The sequence below is a fragment of the Artibeus jamaicensis genome, unplaced genomic scaffold (assembly GCF_021234435.1).
Source record: "Artibeus jamaicensis isolate MK-2021 breed Jamaican fruit bat unplaced genomic scaffold, CSHL_Jam_final contig_700, whole genome shotgun sequence".
NCBI classification, from domain to species: domain Eukaryota; kingdom Metazoa; phylum Chordata; class Mammalia; order Chiroptera; family Phyllostomidae; genus Artibeus; species Artibeus jamaicensis.
The window spans coordinates 1,087,914-1,103,334 of record NW_026521930.1 but is presented as its reverse complement, the minus strand read 5'-3'; the positions used below and the strand labels follow the sequence as shown (position 1 = coordinate 1,103,334).

General features: G+C 46.1%; 1 protein-coding gene across 2 annotated transcripts in view; it reads left to right on the top strand.

Annotated features, from left to right (window-relative positions):
- Positions 1-13,444, top strand: part of COG7 (component of oligomeric golgi complex 7) — an 85,635-nt gene extending 72,191 nt beyond the window's left edge. The window contains exons 14-17 of one of the 2 annotated variants that reach the window (XM_037140462.2): positions 786-869; positions 2,770-2,884; positions 8,594-8,737; positions 13,059-13,444. In XM_037140462.2, coding sequence (XP_036996357.2) covers positions 786-869; positions 2,770-2,884; positions 8,594-8,737; positions 13,059-13,225 — 510 coding nt within the window. In that variant the 3' untranslated portion in view covers positions 13,226-13,444. The remainder of the gene's footprint in view (positions 1-785; positions 870-2,769; positions 2,885-8,593; positions 8,738-13,058) is intronic. The other variant, XM_053671788.1, reaches the window with a different exon arrangement.
- Positions 13,445-15,421: the final 1,977 nt, after the last annotated feature.

Genomic DNA, 15,421 nt, shown 5'->3' with positions numbered 1-15,421 from the left:
AGGGTGTGCCAAGCTGAACTCTGTAACTATGTGTGTGTTGGCAGTTTCCCTAACTCTGTAGAGAATGTGGAGAGGCTCACAGTGACATCAGAGACATTCCCACTTGAAATGATGCAAAAAGACGTGTTGGTCCTGAAGGTCTCCTTAGGTAGAGGGCTGACAAAGGGGCACCTGGGGGCAGGGTGGAGACTGCTTCCTTTCTCATCCCCTCTGAGTTCTCTGAGTCAGTTGAGAAATAGATCCAGAAGGCAAGTAGAAATGAAAGCAGTAGCTTACTTAATAAAGTGGTATTGGTGAGTGTGGTTTGGATATTCCTACAGCCAGAAAGGGCTTCCCAAGCCTTCCTCCCAAGATTAAGGATTACATGTGGTCTCTGTGGTGGAGTTTGGGTGTCCTAGCCTTTGCAGAGTGCTAAAGACACAGGAGTTAGTGTGGCTACCTGCACCTAGCAACTTTTTGCCTGTTGTCTCTACCCAGTAGAAAAACTCAGAGTAGAGAAATCCACTTCTTCATTTCCTGTGCTGAGAGAAAAACCAAGGACTTGACTCCCACAGAATAGTTCAGCAGAGTAGGTAGGGGCCCTCTTTCGTGGATCTGCAGAGAATGCAGGAATGCAGAGAGAGTTCATTCCTCTGTGTCGGGCTCCAAGGTGATAGTTTAAAGAAGAGAAGTCCCTAGTCTGCCAGCTTGGAGCATACAGTGCCTTTGGGAACTCCACCTTTGTGTGGTGATCTCCTGTGCTGCCTGGTGCTATGACATTGACCCTCTTCTCCTTCCTCCCCCAGAGCTGGAGCACAGCAGGCATTGGAGAAACCCTGACGGATGCCCTGCCCACTTTCAGCCTCACCCCCCTTGAGTACATCAGCAATGTAAGAGCTGCCATGCGCTTCCATCCTAGTGGTTACAGCCTTTAGGCCTCACCTTGGGTTTTGATTCTGGGTCCTCTGGGCAAAGTAGTCATTATCCCAGCAGTGTTGTTGGACCTCTGCTTTTGCATGGTCTCCATCCATGTCCAGGACTTTAAGGAAATTCAGTTGAGTTCTTAAATCAGCCTGGGAAGCATGCTGATATCAGGACCTGAAAACCTGCCATCCTTCTCCCACCTCCCTAATATGAGGAGCAGTTGGTACCTGAAAGCATCAGAGTTTGAGTCCAGTAAGACATTCTGATTTGGGAAGGCTGGATCAATTTTCAGAACCATGTGTATGTAGGTTTGAATTCAAAGCAAGCAGAGTTTTTAAAAAAAATCCTTACCTGAGTACATATTTTTGTAGAGAGAGAAGGGGGTGGAGAGAGAGAAAGACAGAAAGACATCTGTTGGTTGCCCTCTTGTACACACCCCAGCTGGGGATTGATAAGTGGTGATGTTTTATTTTGAGTAAAGTTGGGTCTGTGAATTTAGCCAAAGATGTGGCTACCAATGAAAGGTATACCAAGTACAGGAACATGCCTGGGGTCTGTGCACACAGTAAGTATTCAGGAAGTGCTTGCTAAGTGGAATTAAGTGCTTCCCGAAGGGAGAATTCCCAACACCAGAAATCGGCACCTTATCTTCCTCCGAACTTGTGGAAAAAAGAATCTATTGCCATTTTCAAGCAGAGATGTGCAGTAGTTATTAGCGAGGTAGGTGGCCACTTGTCTGGTTTGAGTGAAAAATCATACTAAGTAAATGAAAGGGGGAGATGCGACTTCTTTAAAGGGAGACCAAACTTTTTTGTGGGGGTGGGTAGTATAATGGACTGTAAAATGTTTAGACTTATTACAGCCAGGGGAACAGGATGTAATCATTGTGTAGACCTCTGGACTGGGTAGATTTTGGAGTCTATGTAGACTTCCAGACACTGTACTTTTAGGGGGACCTCCACTGGATGTATCTGTGAGGCCAGGCTGAGAGGCCCCAGACCTTTAGCTTAGAGTTTGTATCAACTCTAAGTTGAGATGAATGTCTCAAATGAATATGGAGCCAAAAAAAGCAACAACAGGTTCAGAGACTTTTAAAAAAAATACAGATTATGTTGTCATAATCTGGAAATCAGCCTTATTATTTTATACTTACCCTAAAACACAAAACAGTTCCAAGTTATGAAACAGGTATCTGGAATACATTCATGATGATAGTCACATGTCTCTGACAAACATGTGACAAACACTGTGTTATTTGTGGCTTGTCCAAAGATCTTACAGACCTACCTTTTGTGATTCTCACTGGCCAAGAAAGTGTTGTGTTTATTTCCTAGAGTTTATATTATGAAAACAGTATAGTTTTCTCTCCAAATTATATAATTACAAATGGGTTTTTTTCCTAACAAAATTTCTCCCTTCGCTTGGTTAAATCACCAGAAAGGAGAGACCAAGATTCAAATCCAAAAGACAGTATTTGCTTGGCCATGTACTTGTGGACTTTAACTTCTTATTGGTGTTTTGGTCTGTGAACAGCGATAACTTATAGTTAACACAAGTTCTGTAAATTGTACAAAGTACTTAGATATCCATTACCTCATTTGAGGTAGACCTGGTGTTGAATGCCTGCCAAAGATATTGAGGCCATCAGTGAGAAGGATGAGTCTGTGCTCTACATGGGAACCACCACTGAGTATTTATTTAAGGTGTTGCCATAGCCAGTATTAGCACACACTGGAAAGCTCAGACATGGGGCTGCCCCCGGTGTAGCAATTTTTCTGTCATTGGCCACCACACAAGTACTGGTTATATTTCATGAAATTATCTATGTGCATCATCATCGGGCTGAAATGCTTGCTTCTGTTTCAGATCGGGCAGTATATCATGTCCCTTCCCCTGAACCTAGAGCCATTTGTAACTCAGGAGGACTCTGCCTTAGAGCTGGCATTGCGTGCAGGAAAGCTGCCATTTCCTCCTGAGCAAGGTGAGAGTGACCTGCTGGAAGGGTAGTGGTGGCTTCAAGGTGTGATACATGCTCACTTTAGTACCCTATCCCCCATTGCATATAGCTTTCCAAAGTCCCACAGCTAAGTGTATAATAGTTACTGATGCTCTGGCTGGTGTGGCTCAGAGAATTGGGTTGCGGGCCAGGTCCCCAGTAGGGAAATGAGAGAGGCAACCAATCACTGTTTCTCTCACACATCATGTGTCTCTTCCTCTGTTTCTCCTGCCTTTCCCCTCTCTCTAAAAATACATAAATGAAAATTAAAAAAAAATAAAATAGTGATTGAAGAAGATTGGGGTATACAAAATAATACATGTAATATCCCTTATGTTTTTGAATAAATCCAACCCTGTGTATTTCCACATATACATAGGCATGGAGAAACCTGGAAAACAGGTCTTAAGCATATATGCTGGTATCAGTGGGGGAGTGGGAGGAAAGGTGTGAAGGATGCTTACTTTTTACTCTGTATTTCTTTATTGTCGGAAATGTTTCACAAGAATATATTTCTCTATTGTATGTAAAAAATACAGTACACCAAACTTTTTCTTATTGGATTGTATTTATTTACTTTTTAAAGTATATTTTATTGATTATGCTATTACAGTTGTCTCATTTTTTCCCTCACCTTTAATCTCTCTCTGCCCTGCACACACACACCCTCCAGCATTCCCCCATCCCCCTCAGTTTGTGTCCATAGGTCATACATATAAGTTCTTTGGCTTCTCAGTAGCTTCTTTGTTTTCTTTTTTTTTTTTTTAATTTTTTATTGATTATGCTGTTACAGTTGTCCTATTCCCCCTTTCATTCCCCTCCACCCCACCCCCCCATCCCCACCATTACCCCCCTTTAGTTTACGACCATGTGTCTCAAGTCCTTTAGATTCTATATTTCCCATGCTATTCTTGCCCCCCCTTCTATTTTCTATCTACTGTCTATGCTACTTATTTTCTGTACCTTCTCCCCCCTTCTCCTTCTCCCACTCCCCTGTTGCTAACCCTCCTTGAGATCTTCATTTCTGTTTCCACTCCTGATCTAGCTGTCCTTTTAGTTTGCTTTCGTTTTAGGTGTGGTTGTTAATAACTGTGAGTTTGTTGTCCTTTCACTGTTCATGTTTCTTTAACTTCTTTTTCTTAGAGAAGTCCCTTTAACATTTCATATAATAAGGGCTTGGTGGTGATGAACTCCTTGCACTTGACCTTATCTGAGAAGCACCTTATCTGTCCTTCCATTCTAAATGAAAGTTTTGCTGGATAGAGCAATCTTGGATGTAGGTCTTTGGATTTCATGACTTGGAATACCTCTTGATCCAGCCCCTTCTTGCCTGTAAGGTCTCTTTTGAGAAATCCGCTGACAGTCTGATGGGGACTCCTTTGTAGGTGACTGTCCCCTTAGCTCTTGCTGCTTCTAGGATTCTCTCCTTCATTTTAATTTTGGCTAATGTAATGATGATGTGCCTTGGTGTGTTCCTTCTTGGGTCCAACTTCTTTGGTACTCTCTGAGCTTCTTGGATTTCCTGGAAGTCTATTTCCTTTGCCAGATTGGGGAAATTCTCCTTTATTATTTGTTCAAATAAGTTTTCCACTGGTGGCTGTGCCTTTCCCCCTTCTGGTACCCCTATAATTCGGATGTTGGAGTGTTTAAAGATGTCCTGGAGGTTCCTAAGACTCTCCTCATTTCTTTGAATTCTTGCTTCTTGACTCTTTTCTGTTTGGCCATTATTTGCTTTCTTCTGGTCCACTCCATTGATTTCAGTCCCAGTTTGCTTTTCATTGCTATTGGTGTCCTGTGCAGTTCCATTCATTTCAATTAGTTTCGCCTTCACATATTTGTCTAATTTGTGGCTATAATCAACCAGTTCTGTGAGGATCCTGATGACCAGTGTTTTAAACTGTGCGTCTGAGAGTTTTGCTATTTCTTCATCGCTTAGATCTATGGGCTGTGGGGCTTTGAGATCTTCTTGCAACATTTTTGGTCTGTTCATACCCTTTAAGTTTGAGAAGCAGCGCCTTGGACTCCCAGGTCGCTGGGTTGTGACGCTGTATGTGGGGGCGTGGTCAGAGTGGGGAAATGGCGACCCCCTCTGCTGTTTCTCACAGCTGGGTGAGGATCAGCATCTTAGGTGGTTCACCTGGGCCGGGCCACTCAGAGTTGCTGGGTTATGAAGCTGTATGTGGAGGTGGGGTCAGAGCAGGGAAATGGCGGCGCCCTCCACTGCCGCTTGCCGCGGGGACCCGCCCAGCCCCAGTCCAACTGCCCACTCCCTCGCCTGTCCACCCGCGCACAAATGCGCGACCACAGTCAACACGCAGCCCCAGTCCCCCGCTGTCTCCCCCTCGGTCGCTCGCCTGGTCGCTCGCTCGGTCGCTCACTAGATCCAACCCTGCACCTGGATTCTGCGCGTCTGGATTCCGTGCCTGAGTCCGTCTGACCGAGTCCTCCTGTGCAACCCTGCTTCACCAGCCGGTGGTTTCGCCCCTTACCGGTCAGGCTGAAGAATTTGTTGTTAACAGACTTCCGAAAAGTTCAATTTTCCATGTTCTGGTTGTGTTTTCTGTTGCTAATATTCAGTTGTCTCTAAACTTGGTTGTGTGAGAAGGCATGGCACATCCACCTATGCCTCCATCTTGGCTGAAGTCCTTTTTCTGTAGTTTTGATCTGTTCTTTCAGTTGGACCATATTTCTTTGTCTTGGCACACTTATTACGTTGTAAGGGGCAGAGCCTTAGGTAATTTCCAGGGCGGGGTCACCCCCTTTGCTGAGTTGTGATGTTCTGTGTGAGGGAGGGGTCAGAGAGGCAACAATGCCACTTGCAGGGCTCTCGCCCTGCTTTCAGTCACTTTCCCCCACTACCCCCAAGCAAATTGGGCCCTTCTGGTGCTGATTCCCGGGTGGGTGGGTGTACATTCTAGGACCCTGTGGGTCTCTCCATTGAACTCTCCAATGAGGCTGAGACTTTATTCCGATGCCTCAGCCCCCACAGGTTTTTTAAGTCAGAGGTTGAGGCTTTAGTTTCCCAGCACTGGAACCCTGGGTTGCTTGGTCTGTCTTACTCTCCAGTTATTTCTCCTGGCTTATCCTCATGTGAATGCGGACTGCTCAGTCCTCCAGCCAGCACCTTGCTTCACATCCTCTCCACCCTGTCTCTGCCCCTTCTACAGGTCTGGATGAATGTTTCTTCTTTAACTTTTTGGTTGTCGGACTTCCATATGGTTTAATTTTCTGACATTTCTGGTTGTTTTTTGTCTTTAAATTTGTCGCTGTCCTTTTTTTTGGTTGTGCGAGGAAGAAAAGCGTATTTGCCTACGCCTCCCTCCATCTTGGCCAGAAGTCTAAACTTCTTAAGTTCAAAAAGTTTTTTCATAGAAATTTTCACACACGTGTGCACGAGTGTGCACACATGTGGAGTGGGAATAGTGTAAAACCCCAGACACTTATCATCTGCTTCAAGAATGGCTTCTGGTTTCATATATTCCCATCATATTCTTCATTAGAGTATTTAAATCAAAGCCCAGATGTCATCCTGTTTTACCTATAAATATTTCATTTATGTGTCTCTTATTACAAGGATTAAATTCAGGTTCAGATTTTTCAGCAAGAAGATGTGGTGCTGTCTGATCATGTGTTGCCTCAGACCCAGAAGCACATAACATCACACTGTCCCTTGCAAAAAAATATGCGTAGATTAATGAGTGTGTAACTGTTTTCATTTGGTCATTCATTCAGTTAGGAAACATTTATTAATCATTTATTGTAAGAGAGGCACTGGTTTGGGCATAAACTCCAGCTATAAAGTAAAATTGTAACTGTTGAAAGCATCACTACCGTAAGAAGCCAATCTGTATATTTACGTCCTTGTTTATTCTCTCTCCATTTTATTATGAAGATTTCCAACCACAGAGAAAAGGGGTCACAGAGTGAACACGCATATATAATCTGAGGACTTCTGTATTTTAATAGTGCAAGTTTTCATAGGCAGATGGTGAACAGCCAGTGGGAACTTTTTGACGTAGATAAACGGCTTTTTCTAAACAGTGTGATAAGTAGAAGGGAGTTTCAAGCCTTTGTGAGTGTTTTTCCCATGAGGAGATTAAACTTTGGGAATCCCGAAGTGGTGTATGGGAGGGTCACATGTGAACAGTGAGTTCTGGAGGCAAGCGTGCGGGCTGGCTTTTGACTCTCCTCTGCACACCCTCTTCCCTCATGCACTTCCACACATGGGCCTCAGTGAGGCTGGACTCCTACAGAGGTGCAGCTGCTGCCGTGGACTTGTGATTTTGGGGTTGAGGATGAATGTGCTGCCTGGTGTGGGGCTGGGCTCTGTGGAAGATCTCCTTTTCTCCTGGGCCTGGGTCATGATCTGGGTGATCAGGCTCCAGGTGGGTCATCTCACAGGCAGGTGCTTTCTTTCCAAGGAGCTTCTGCTGTACGTGGCCCTCAGCAAGAACCAGCCTTCTGGGAGTGCTGCTCAGGTACAAGCTGCCCAGAAAGCATTGTGGCTGGACCATTCCCAAAGTCCCGTGCAAAGACACAAGTGTTGAGCCAAGCATTTTATCTCCTTGGCCTTTTAACACTCTCCTTGACATTTCTTTTCTCTCCTGTGTTGTCTGTTTTGCTTCCATTTCCCGGTTCATTCCCCCACCCCAAATGGCCCTTAAAGAAGTATATATTTTATTTTATTTATTTTTAGAAATAGGGGAAGGGAGGGAGAAAGAGAGGGAGAGAAACATCCATCATTTGCCTCTTTTGCACCCCCAACCGGAGACCAGGCCACAACCCAGGCATGTGTCCTGACCGGGAATGGAACCAGCACCCTTTCTCTTTATGGGACAGTGCTCAACCAACTGAGCTACACAGGTTAGGGCCCATTTCCTGGTTCTTGTCCTCGTCCTCTGACTCATGAGTCTTGCCTGCTTGAAAACCTTGGTAGCCCTTCGAACCTAGAGGGAAAAATCCAAACTTCTGTTGGGCCTGACATTTGGGACCCTTCTTTGTATGCCTAGTAAGTGCTTGTGGCCTCATCTTCTCCCTTATGTCCTGTGTACCCCCACATGCTCATACTCCTCCAGCCACTCAGTAGGACTTTTTTCTTAATTTTTTTAAAAGTGCAAATAATTTTTCTGTTTATCTCTGTCTGTTGCTCTGAGCTGGTGAGGGTGACATATGAGGGACTGCTGTCTCATGTGCCTTTTTATAAACGGGGTCATCTCACATATGCTCTGTGCATTGAGGGCACTGTTTAAAACCATTCTTGTGCTCTCTGCTCAGATACTCTTTTTCTTCATATACATTTGGCCAACAACCCATTTGTCTAAGTGAAGCACCAACACTTGTTCCTGGTTTGGGGCTCTGGTAGTCTCTGAGTGTGCCTTGCTACATGGCTGATGTAGCTCTGTTGAGAGCCTTTCTCTGTGGGCCAGACAGGGCATGAAAAGGGCAGGGTCACCCAGCACCAGCACCCAGGGTGGTCCCAAACCCGGCGGGGATTCCATTTCTGAGTCCTTGTTGTCCTTAGTCCATACCGGTTGGCCTGAGTGGTAACTGTGAGACTAGTAAGTGCCTTGGCATGTTTGTGTGTAGAGCACCTGCTATGGGCCAGCTCACCCAGAAGGGTTTTGTGAAAGCTGTTGCTGATGAGTTTTCTTGAGCAGGTTCTGTGGTTTTTGGTAACTGTCTCTCCCTTTACAGGGGATGAATTGTCTGAACTGGATAATGTGGCTGACAACTGGCTGGGCTCGATTGCCAGAGCCACGATGCAGACCTACTGTGATGTGATCCTGCAGATCCCTGAGCTTACCCCGCACTCCACCAAGCAGCTGGCAACTGACATTGGTGGGTTCCCTGGGGCAGGCGCCAGGTGGAATAGCTCTGGCCCATGGCGACTGCCAATACTCTCCCTTCTAGAAGTCTCCTCCCAGGTCACCTCTTTATATCAGCTTCAGAAGGGGCTCTGAAGTTGTTAAAAATGCAGATGATTCTCTAGGCCTGGCCCCCAGAGTTTCTGACTTAATAAGTCTGGGTTGAAGCCCAGACATCTGTATTTTGGAAAATGTGTCAAGGCATTCTGCCAGGCTGTTGAGGGTAAAAACATTAAGGGAAATTTCAGTGAGTTGGGTTGAAATGATCAGTGCAGACTTGTGTTATGCTGCCTCGCCTGGCCTGGTGTGCTCCATTTATATAACAGTCTCCCACACTAATATTGGTTAAGCTCTTTCTACGCATCAGGCATCCCAGGTGCCAAGCCAAGCACTTTTACCCTGTGCCTTACGCAATCTTCAAACTCTCCTGTGAGGTTGCTGCCCTTGCCTCCATCATGCTGATAAGAAGTGGGGGCATAAAACAGTTACGTAATGAGGCCACCTGGAGTCCTAGAATGCCCACCTGCCTCCCAGGGCAGAGAGACATGTGCCCACCTGCTCCTGCTGGCACTCATCAGTGGAGGTGGTGCTCTGAGGCTGGGGTGCTATGGGCAGGCAGCTGGGAATGTCCTCAGTCTCTTGTATCATTCCACTGACTTGCCTGTGGCAGCTCTTCGGGTGCTCATGGAAGAGGGTGTCAGGGGCCTTAAAGATCAGCTCTTTGGGGACCCAACAGAGCTCTGACCTGGATGACCACAGGGCTAAGCCAAGCCTCTTGTTTTGCTGAAGAAGAAACAGAAATGAGAACCTTTCTTCTTGGCCCCAGAGCAGTTAGTGGTGGAACTAGGCTTAGAACTTAGCCTCTTTGGTCCCCTGAGTGGTGTATATTGGTAGTGAGCCTCAGCAGACACAGAAGGATAGCAGCCTTGTGTCATTTCATTGAGCATGTGTTCAGAGAAGAGAGTTGAGGAGATTCCAGTGCTTCTTGGTGTTCCCTGTGAGTACAGCAGGAGCACTGAACAGAAAACTGGCCAGAACTAGTGAGCCAAGTCAGATGTGGGGTTGCCCCTAGGAATCAGTTGTTCACATCATTTCTCCCTCGCTGTTAAGCTTCCTCCTGATCCATCTGTTCCTCATTAAGTGTTGACTGAGCATCTGCTATGTTCTAGCCACAGTGCTAGGAAATGGAATGTAGACAGTTTCTGTGCTACTGTATTTATACCATGTGGAGTATGCTTGTGTTTAGAGTCTGGGAAGAAACGGCCAAGGTGTGAAGCTCAAGCTGTGGGATGATAGAGATGGGTGAGGTCTGTGTCAGTACATGGCCCCTTAAAGATATTCAAATTCAATGTTAATAGTATCCTCAAACCATTCTGCTACCCACACAAAAAATGTCATGGTGGAAAAAACTACTTGACCTAGTAAGTGAATTTGGCAAAACAGTGGGATACAAAGTCAATATTCAGAAGTCAAAGGCATTTTTGTACACCAACAATGAAATATCAGAAACAGAAATCAGGGAAAAAATCCCATTTGATATAGCAACAAGAAAAGTAGAGTACCTAGGAATAAACCTAACCAAGGAAGTAAAAGACCTGTACTCAACTTCATAACACTGGTGAGAGAAATTAAGGAAGACACAAATGGAAGCATGTACCATGTTCATGGATTGGAAGAATTAACATCGTGAAAATGTCCATACTACCCAAAGCAATTTACAGATTCAATGCAATCCCTATTAAAGTACCAGTGACATATTTCACAGATATAGAACAAACATTTCAAAATTTTATATGGAATCATAAATAACCCCAAGTAGCCACAGCAATTTTGAGAAAGGAGAACAAAGTAGGAGGGATCACAATACCTGATATTAAGCTGTATTACAAGGCCACTGTAATCAAAACAGCCTGGTACTGGCATAAAAACAGGCACATAGACCAATGGAACAGAACAGAGAGCCCAGAAATAAACCCAAGTCTGTGGTCAATAATATTCAACAAGGGGACAGAAGCATAAAATGGAGTAAAAATTGCCTCTTCAACAAATGGTTTTGGGAGAGGTGGACAGCTGCATGCAAAAAAATGAAATTCAACCACCAACTTACACCATACACAAAAATAAATTCAAGGTGGATAAAAGACTTAAAAATTAAGTAGTGATACCATAAAAGTTCCATAGGCAAGAAAATGTCAGATACTTCATGCAACGATATTTTTACAAGGGACATAAAGGAAAGAATAAATGAGATCTTATCAAAATAAATACCTTCTGCATGACTAAAGAAAAGAGCATTAAAATGGTAAGAAAACCAACTATATGGGAAAACATATTTGCCAGTGATACCTCGGTTTGATCTCCAAAATATATAAAGAACTCGGACAGCTCCACTCTAGGAAGATAAAAAATCCAGTTGAAAAATGGGCAAAGGATTTGAACAGATACTTCCCCAAGGAGAACATACAGAGGACCTAGAGATATATGAAAAGATGCTCAGCATCACTAGCCATCAGAGAGATGCAAATTAAAAACCACAATGAGATATCACTTCACACCAGTGAGAATGTTCGTCATAAACAAATCAAACAACGAGTGTTGGAGAAGATGTGGAGAAAAGGGAACCCCTAGTGCATTGTTCATGTGAATGCAGACTGGTGCAGCCACTTTGGAAAAGAGTATGGAATTTCCTCAGAAGACTAGGAATGGATCTACCTGTTGACACAGCAATTCCACTGTTAGGATTATATGCTAAGAACCCTAAAACACCAATCCAGAAGACTCTATGCATCTCAATGTTCATAGCAGCACAATTTACAAAGCCAAGTGCTAGAAGCAACCTAAGTGCCCATCAGTAAGTGAATGGATCACAAAACTGTGGTACATATACACAGTGGAATACTACACAGCAGAAAGAAAGGAACTCCTACCCTTTGCAACAGCATAAATGGATATGGACAACATATGCTAAGTGAAATGAGCCAGGCAGTGAGGGGCAAATACCATATGATCTCACCTGTAAGTGAAACCTAATCAACAAAACAAACAAGCGAGCAAAATAGAACCAGAAACATTGAAGTTAACAATCTGACAGTAACCAGAAGGGAGGTGGGAGGGAATAATGGGGGGAAGAGGGAAGGGTTTTCAGGAACAACTGTAAAGGATGTGGACAAAACCAAAGGGAGGTAGGATTGAGGGTAGGAGATGGGAATGGCTGGGGTGCGGGAGTAGTAGGGGGGAAATGGAGACAACTGTACTTGAACAACAATAAAAAAAAATGTCATGTTGGTCCACGGGCTTCCACTTTACAGTTCCTGGCTTGCAGGCGAATGGAGTTCAGTTTTATGCGTATACTTGTGTAGGAGACAGGTACCTGACTGATGGTAGCACCCTTTCTGGGAAGCAACTTCCCCTGACTTGGGCCTCAGAAGAAGACAGCGGAAGATGTAGGACATGGCTGGCATTCCAGTCTGCCTGGGAGAAGAGATTAACCTGGGCAGTAATTGGAAAGGAAGGAGGGACCTTCTGGGTGCTGCTGTCTTCCAGGCCTTTTGAGCAGGAATTTATGTGTAATGGTCCCTTAGGTTTGTCCCCACCCAGGAAGGAGGAAGGAAAGGCAGCACCCATTTTTCCACCTCCTACAGCACGTCTAGTGCCTTCGTGGCCTTTGTCTTAATACTCAGTGTGGTGGATATTAGCTGCACCAGCAGGTGGGAATAGGGGTACAGAGAGGCTGAGGGACTTTACCAAGGTCTCTTTTACTCTGCTAATGTTGTCCAGACTGCCTGGTACTTAGAGTTCTCGGACGGTCTCATAGAGAATCTCACCGATGTGGTCTGGGGTGGGCTCAGTAATCTGTTAACTAGTACCCCAGTGGGCCGCCATCTGGGAAGTGTGGGAACCTGTGCTGTGTTAGGCCACTACTCCCAGCACTGTCCTTGTCTTCATGGTGGAGGTTCTGCTGGGAAGACTTTGGTAACTGCTGTGATGAGCTCATGTGTCTCAAGAACCCCAGGGGTCAGTGCCGGCCACTGGGGAGCAGGGCCAGGAACCCAGGAGTCCCTAGTAGGAGCTTCTGGATGTTGCTGATCCTTTACTAAGTTGGAATTCCTGGACTGGGGCCTAACTCACAGTCAGATCTGACCCTCTTGGGAAAAACCTCAGAGTAAAGGCCTCCTCCTAAGGGCAGAACAGGCATACACAGCATTTGGAGCTTGGGGTAGCATCCCTGTTTCTTACTTAGAGACCTTGTGAGTCCTGTCCTGCCTGGTGCTGAGTCTCTGTCCCCTACCCCACAGACTACCTGATAAATGTGATGGACGCCCTGGGCCTACAGCCCTCCTGTGCCCTCCAGAACATTGGGACACTCCTGAAGACCAAGCCTGAGGACTACAGACAGGTTAGCAAAGGCCTGCCCCGGCGCCTCGCCACCACAGTGGCTGCCATGCGGAGTGTGGACTACTGACCCCATACCTGGCTGAGAGGTGGGCCCAGCTGGGGCTCTGGGGTTGTGGCAGCTCTCCAGAATGGCTTTGCTCTAAAACTGCCCAGGATTGGGCAGAATTGGTTTTAAAGACTTTCATTCATGATTTTTTTTAAAAAAAATGTAAATTAGAGAAGAATTTTCAGATGACCTTTTTGAATGATACAGTCTTGAAATGGAATTAATAAATACAGTGAAATGCAAGAACTTTGTTTTCTTTCCTCTTTCCTAGTAAATGGTTGGGTTCTTGCCATGCACCGTGCTCTTTGCACTGGGTACACTGTCAGAGAAGGAGGGAGAATCAGCAGGTAAACCAGCAAAGATAAATTGAGATGTCAGGGAATAAGAGGGCATCAGGGTGGAAGGCAGCCTGGGGTAAGATGGGTGGGCAATCCCGAGACCTAAAGGATAAGAATCACAGTGAAGAATAGCGATAGCAGGAATTTTCACGTAGCGGAAACAGTGCAGACTCGGCCTGGGGCACATCTGCAGCCAGCAGGGAAAGCTGGAAGTGAAGTGGGGTCAGAGAGAAAGAGGTGCTGGTCACAGAGGGTCCTATGGGCCATCATGAGTGTGAGGACTTTGGTTTTTCCTTTTCCTTTTTTAAAGCTCACAGATGGTGCGGATTCTGTCTTCTTTTGCCAGTAGCTTCTGTATCTGTTAAGAATGTACTTGGTTACAAATAATGGAGTAATGTAGTTTGAGTAACTGAAACAGTTGATTTTTCTCAGTGACAAGATGTCAAATGGTGGCAGCCTCAGGCACTGATTCAGTGTGTGGATGACTAGGACCAGCCTCTCTGTGATCGGGACCTTTCCTGCAGAGCAGCTCCTGCAACCACCAGAGCATAGCCAAGCAATTCTGTCCCTGCCACTGCGGAGGCAGAGGCCTTCCCAGAAGCCCGCTGACTTTCTCCCAGGCTTCATTGGCCATTTTCCTGGTCACCAGGCATCTACTCAACTGCAAGAGAGGTTGGGAAGGTGGGGACAGGACAACCTCCCCCAGGGTTTTCTGCCTTGGCACCAGCAAAGTTTAGAGACAGCTCTTTGTCGTGGGGCCCATCCTGGGCACGGTAGATGTTTACAGCATCCCTGGCTTCCACTCACCAGCTGCTGGAGGTATTCCCCTAGTTGTGACAGCCAACAAGTCTGTAGACATTGCCCAAGGGGCAAAATCACCTCCAGTAGGGAAACTCTGGCTTAGACCCCTCAGGATTTCTTGCCTGGGCTGGGCTATTACATCTCTGAAGAGACCGTTTTGTTAGCAAGGGAGAGGGGATGGCAGTGGTGTCTTGCAGGGCACCTTGTTGGAACTGGGTATGTGCTGTGTTCCCAGGACTATTTATCTTTCGTTCTCTAACTTACGCCTTCCAGCAGCCTTGGAGGCAGGAAACATGGTACCCATTCTACACACAAAGGAACTGAGGTTTGAAGTTTAGGGAGCTAGCCTGCAGTCACTCAGCTACCACGTGGCAGGTCTGGGATCAGAGTGAGCCTGGTGACACACCTGCGCTCCTGACCTCTGGGTGGAAGGCACACAGCAAGACACGTAATCCCAGCTGGGACATTTTGCTTGTGCCTCTGAAGGGGCACCACCCAGCTCAGGGCCTCTCGGGGACCAGCCCCACCAGGGGGCCAGCATAGTGTCTCACTGGGCTGCCCAAGGGTTCTTTGCACATTCTGTTCTTACAGCCTAAGGACCAGTTTTGCTGGCTCTGGAACAGCATCTGCTGTGACCCCTCACCAAGAAAAGTATTTTGTTTTCTCTTGTGGTTCATCCCAGACTGTGCCTGGCAGGGCTCGAGCCTGGCTCCTGCCTTGGAGAAGGGAGGGCCAGAAACCTGGAGGTGCAACATACTGCCCTAACGCGGGAACCTGTGGTGACCTCTGAGATCTATGAGAGCCACTGGGCTTGGAGTCCCAGCTTTGCTACCTCCCCGCTTTAGCAAAGGCACATCACTGAGCCTCTTCTCCTAATCTGAAGGACAGGGGCCTAGTGGTCCCTAACTCACAGGGTTACTAGAAAAGCCATTGGGATATGGCAGGGGGCAGCAGCATATAGTACATTCAACCTACCTTTTCTTTGTGGTGGAGGTGGGAATTAAGATTTTCTGGGCAGTTTAATTTTTGAGCCCGGAAAGGCTCTGATGGGTCCCAGGGTGGGAATGGGACAGTGCGT